This window comes from Lolium perenne, chromosome 7 (assembly GCF_019359855.2).
Source record: "Lolium perenne isolate Kyuss_39 chromosome 7, Kyuss_2.0, whole genome shotgun sequence".
Taxonomy (NCBI): Eukaryota; Viridiplantae; Streptophyta; class Magnoliopsida; order Poales; family Poaceae; genus Lolium; species Lolium perenne.
This window is the reverse complement of record NC_067250.2, coordinates 45,438,628-45,444,850: the sequence shown is the minus strand read 5'-3', so window position 1 is coordinate 45,444,850 and position 6,223 is coordinate 45,438,628. Positions and strand designations below refer to the sequence as shown.

The 6,223-nt window shown below is 48.2% G+C and overlaps 1 protein-coding gene across 1 annotated transcript; it reads right to left on the bottom strand.

Moving 5' to 3' along the window:
- Positions 1-677: 677 nt before the first annotated feature.
- Positions 678-2,326, bottom strand: LOC127313319 (uncharacterized). Its single transcript, XM_051343858.1, has one exon. The coding sequence runs from the start codon at positions 2,136-2,138 to the stop codon at positions 831-833; it is 1,308 nt and encodes a 435-aa protein (XP_051199818.1). The 5' UTR covers positions 2,139-2,326; the 3' UTR covers positions 678-830.
- Between the last annotated feature and the right edge of the window lie 3,897 nt (positions 2,327-6,223).

The window sequence follows — 6,223 nt, the reverse complement described above, 5'->3', positions numbered from 1 at the left end:
CCTTAAGCTCACCTATCTCAGAGCCGCGAGTTTGCAGGTGGGCAGGAAAAAAGCATTCTCTCCTATTCCTACACAACGAGCTGGAGCTAGCGCAGCTGCGTGCTTGAAGGATCTGGGTGCTTAATGAATGAATGCTATACGTATGTAGTATTGGAGCTATGTCAAGTGATTATGTAATCTACCTAGCTTTCTCTCGAAAACCATTGCACTATGATGTAATATGTTAGCCTATCGATGGCACATGAACACAGAAAATAGAGTTGCACTATGCTATGTTGTAATATGTTTTTTTTATTACAGACACACAAACACTAGACCAAGTGCATTTGCATTTGTTCGACTTAGTCTATCACGAATCCCCGCACTGTGTATGCCCGATGAGTGATGTATATGGAAGATGCAAAATGAATACTATGTAAGAAGCAATTGATGCTACTTAAGGTTGCTATTTTGAATTCTTTAACGTGGTAATGAGACGACTGCTAACAACAGAAAATTCACGTAGCATTGGAGACAGAAATCTATTACCTGATACGTTTGTACACAGTAAAAATAATATAAGTTCTTTAATATGTAATAGATGTATCATGTATGGATTACCTTGATGACCTTCTTCAGATCCTCGTCTATGATTTTTTGGTCAACACAATGATATGTTATGAGAAGCACAGGGGATCGCATAGGTAACATCGCAGTACATGTTTAACACAGTGCACTTAAATAAATTGTCCTGCAAGGTGTTGATGCTTTGCTCCCGCAATACTAGCAAAATAATTCACATGAGACAACTCTTTTATTATTGCACAAATTCCCAAATGATTGTAGACGAATCACTCTTCCATGTCTTGCTGGTTTTCACGATCAGCCCGGACTCTCGCACGGGTCTGATAAACTCTTTTGCCTCCATTGTTGAAGTTTTTCACCATGTCAGTGAGAAAGTACCAGCAAATTGTGCTTTGCGGAGTGACACCAACAGCAGCAATGGGAAGGCAAGGTGTAGACTTCTTGCTTACCATGTCAAAGACCATGCACCGATCCCTACCCATCTCGTCAATCCAGTAGACACAGTTACCCTTGAGCCCTGGAACACCTTGAGCATACATCGACGCAGCGTTGTTCTTCCCGAGAAATACCGAGTAGCCCCCCAAGTCCGTCACAGCATCCCAGCATGGTTGGCGCCGCGGATAATACCTCAGAACCAACATTTCATTCTCTGCTACACGATGACGACCGCCTCCTGGCAGCTGCATGGTAACCGCGCAGCTCTTGTTCCTCCATATCTGGTACAAATTACCGTCACAGAACACAATGTGCTTGGCACTATTGACAAGAGCGAATCTATTGTATGGCGGTGCAAAACTAGAATCTGGGTCGAACGGAAGGTCCCCCAGCCCCTTGGCCAACAAGGGTGCAACGGTGACCGGCGCATTCAGGTCTGGACCCTCAAAAGGAGAACGAGGAAGTCTTCTAGGCAGTTTTTGGGTCTGCCTCCCCTTGAAACGTGCAGGCCCTGATGATGGATCCTTGACCATGATAGGTTTCCCGAGGCTGCGCTCCGGTAGGCGGAGTATGTAGACATCTCCATACCGAGTGAGGCAGTAAAACCTACCTTTCTCATGGTAGAAGACATCCACGAGCTGATCTCCGCGAGTGAGGCTTATGGGATCGAGGATGGCCCACCTCCTTGCTCCAGCAGTGACGTAGGCGAGCACGTTGATGTCAAAGATGGTGACGGCGGCGAAGTCGTCCCTGGCAGGGTTGGGCGCGAAAACCAGCCTGGACGTGGACTGGGTGCTGTTGTTGTAGATCAGTAGCGGCAGGTCGATCTCGGTGGCAGTGATGGGGTTGAAGAGGCTGAACTTGCTGTCAGCGAGGAGGGCGAGCCATCCGTTGCTGGATCCGATGCATCGTGCTCTTTCGGGGATGGCGTTGAGCTCGAACGAGCGGTTGATGGCGAGCGATGCAGCAGACGGGGAACGGTTGACGACCACGAGGAGCGACGGGAATGGCGGCGGGAGCGCGCATCGCCACGTTGTGCAGGCGCCGCGCGCTCTGGCATAGCACTTGAGTTCAAGGGTGTCGCCAATGCGGCAGAGGAGGTCCGGGGGCAGGTCCTCCCAGCGCCGGAATGGCGGCATGGCGGCGGCGGATTCTATCTAGAAATGGTGAGGGCGCAACTGAAAGGCAACGGACAGGAGCAGGAGAACGGGATGCGGCGGTTGGAAAGGTGGGATGGAGGAGCGGCGGCGGGAGGGAGCTGCGGTGGAGGAGACGACTAGGTCAGAAGCGCCGCCGCCTCCATGTGCGGCATTGGGAATGATGGAGTCCGTGGCTGGCTGCCTCATGCGTGTGTGCGAGGTAATTTATGCCCTGCAGGATATTTGGGCTGGGCCAACTAAAAAAGATGGGCCTCAACGGCATTGCACAGCCTATTTCCAATTAAGCAACGGCCGATGGTGGCATACATGTGTTTTCAATTTTCGCAAAAAGATAATTCACAAAAACAAAAGTGTTCCCTTCTTCCAAATAAACATTGTTGTACCCAGCAGTAGATTCGTGTATCTCTACTATATACTATTTGTTATTATGAATATATGTGGTATTGATTGTCAATTTTTTTTTTGTTATACTCAGCACCTGGCACGTGATTTTTTTTTGAGGTTAAGGCGGTCTATTCAATCGTCCCATTAGATAAAAAAAATATAGGTTTATGTATATACTACTAGGAAAAGACCTAGCCCAAGATGGGCTTCAGTGGCGCACCACAAAAGCAGTGCGCCACTACTCCTTACCAGTGGCGCACCAAAAAAACCGCGCTCCACTGGTATAAATGTAGCAGTGGCGCACTGCTTAAGGGGTGCACCATCCCTAAAGGGCGACCAGAGCCCACTCCCTCCCCAACTTAGTAATGCCGCATTGCACAGTGGTGCGCTATTGCTATCTTGACGAGCTATGGCGCACTGCTACGTGGTGCGCCAATGTTAAGTGGTGCGCCAGTGGCTTCTATAGGTAAGAACCTTGGCAATGGCGCACTAGGTTGGGGTGCACCACTACTAGGTATGGCGCACCACTTAGCAGTGTGTTACTGCTATGTTTGGGGAGGTGGTGGGACCAGGGAGGGTGCTGGTGCCAGGTTAGCAGTGGCGCACCACCTAGCAGTGCGCCACTGCTATTTTTTTTGTCACCCTAGCAGTGGTGCACTGCTAAGTGGTGCGCCACTGCTAACCTGGGACCATTTCCTGCTTTCCCCCTCCCTCACATGTGCCACCCACTTTTCCCAACACTCTTCCACCACCACCTCCCATAGAATCTGGATCTGGCCGTGTTGCTCCTCCTCCCCACCTCATTTCCACCCCTTCATTCACCCAAATTAAGTTGTTAAACTTAATTTTCTTCATTGGTAAGTAAGGTGAAGATTTCTTAGCTCAATCCCTACTCAATCTCAACTTTTTTCCTCATCCAACACTCTCGGTCTCGCCGTATCGGTAACTTTGTTGGATATGCTTTGTGTGTGACCAGTTACCGATCGTCTTGCACACGTGTGTGTGCATATATGTTATGCGAAGCCTCCACATGTGTTGTGCATGCGCGAAGCCTCACGTGCATGCATGTGTGTTGTATGCGAAGGCTCCACATGTGTTGTATATGTGAAGCCTACATGTGTTGCATGTTTTTGTTTGCAGGGATTTGAAATGTGAGTTGCCAATATTTTGCCGAAACGTTGATTTATTTCCGTTTCGGTGAAAAATGGGCATACTACGCATATACATATGTCATATTTTTAGGAAAGGTCATGCCAAATTTTTCTTTTGGTACTAAAATATCCATTTTCTCTATGCTCCACAGGCGACCATGGTGCGCATGATGAGCGAAGGCGTTGTGGCTAGGTTTTTTAAATCCACGACGGCCGAGATGATTAAAAATAACCAAATGGAGATAAGATGTCCGTGTCGAAGATGCAAGCTGACGAGCCTTATGGACCCTCAAGCCGATATGGTGCGGGACCACCTTCTCGTGTGTGGTTTCATGGATGGCTATCGGTGGGACGGTGATGAAGATGATTATGAATTTGTCCATGGGATTTCAAGAAATAAGGAAGGAGGTGATCACAATGTAGAAGATCGTGGACATGATCATAATCACAATGTAGAAGAATCCAGAGATGATCATGATCACAATGTAGGAGATCCTGGACCTGATGAGGAAGATCAAGATGGAGGTCATCATGAAGATCATAAAGATGAAGATGATAGACCATCGTTGATGGACTGGGCGCATGACCCTTATCTTCAAGAGCTGCTTCTCAAGCAGACGAGTAACGCAAGAGCTGCCGCCCGAGAGAAAGCCAAGCTGGATCAACTGGAGATAGACGTGGTTACTCCATTATATGAAGGATGCAGGCCAAAGGATACCCTCCTGAAAGTAACACTCATGGCTCTGGAGATGAAGGTAAAGCACAAAACGACCGACGCATCCTTCAACGACTACATGGCATTCTGGCACGAACGTCTTCCCAAAGGGAACACGTGTCCGACTAGTATCGAGGAGGCCAAGAAAATCGTGTGTACTCTGGATTTACCGCACGTGAAATACCATGTGTGCTTGAACAATTGCATCATTTATCGGGATGAGCACGCGGAGTATACCATATGTCCGGAGAGAGGCGTCAGTCGATACAAGAAGGGGAATAAAGCTCCTTGGAAGGTGGTGTGGTACTTTCCGAGCACTCCTCGTCTGCAGTGGTATTTCACAGACCCTAAGCAAGCAAAGCTAATGCGCTGGCACGCGGATATGAGGAAGCGAGAAGATGACACAAATGATCCAGAGATAAAGAAAAAGGACAGGATGTTGAGACACCCTTCGGATGCTAGCTAGTGGAATGCGTTGAACCTCGAGTACCCAGAATTTGGGGATGATCCTAGGAACACAAGGTTCGCGCGAGCACCGATGGAGTCAATCCGTTTGGCAGCCAGAGAAACACGCATAGCACTGATACGTCTCCGACGTATCGATAATTTCTTATGTTCCATGCCACATTATTGATGTTATCTACATGTTTTATGCACACTTTATGTCATATTCGTGCATTTTCTGGAACTAACCTATTAACAAGATGCCGAAGTGCTAGTTGCTGTTTTCTGCTGTTTTTGGTTTCAGAAATCCTAGTAAGGAAATATTCTCGGAATTGGACGAAATCAACGCCCAGGGGCCTATTTTTCCACGAAGCTTCCAGAAGTCCGAAGACGAAACGAAGTGGGGCCACAGGATGCCCAAACCCTAGGGCGGCGCGGCCCCCCCCCTTGGCCGCGCCGGCCTATGGTGTGGGGCCCCTGTGCCCCCTCCTGACTTGCCCTTCCGCCTACTTAAAGCGTCCGTGACGAAACCCCCAGTACCGAGAGCCACGATACGGAAAACCTTCCAGAGACGCCGCCAACGCCGATCCCATCTCGGGGGATCCAGGAGATCGCCTCCGGCACCCTGCCGGAGAGGGGAATCATCTCCCGGAGGACTCTACGCCGCCATGGTCGCCTCCGGTGTGATGTGTGAGTAGTCTACCCCTGGACTATGGGTTCATAGCAGTAGCTAGATGGTTGTCTTCTCCCCATTGTGCTATCATTGTCGGATCTTGTGAGCTGCCTAACATGATCAAGATCATCTATCTGTAATTCTATATGTTGCGTTTGTTGGGATCCGATGAATAGAGAATACTTGTTATGTTGATTATCAAAGTTATGTCTATGTGTTGTTTATGATCTTGCATGCTCTCCGTTACTAGTAGATGCTCTGGCCAAGTAGATGCTTGTAACTCCAAGAGGGAGTATTTATGCTCGATAGTGGGTTCATGCCTCCATTGATATCTGGGACAGTGACAGAAAGTTCTAAGGTTGTGGATGTGTTGTTGCCACTAGGGATAAAACATTGGTGCTATGTTCAAGGATGTAGTTACTGATTACATTACGCGCAATACTTAATGCAATTGTCTGTTGTTAGCAACTTAATACTGGAGGGGGTTCGGATGATAACCTGAAGGTGGACTTTTTAGGCATAGATGCATGCTGGATGGCGGTCTATGTACTTTGTCGTAATGCCCAATTAAATCTCACTATACTCATCATGATATGTATGTGCATGGTCATGCCCTCTTTATTTGTCAATTGCCCAACTGTAATTTGTTCACCCAACATGCTGTTTATCTTATGGGAGAGACACCTCTAGTGAACTG

Bases quoted from the DNA above. Each gene is read 5' to 3' on its own strand.
- LOC127313319 (XM_051343858.1), bottom strand. From the start codon at position 2,138: ATGCCGCCATTCCGGCGCTGGGAGGACCTGCCCCCGGACCTCCTCTGC.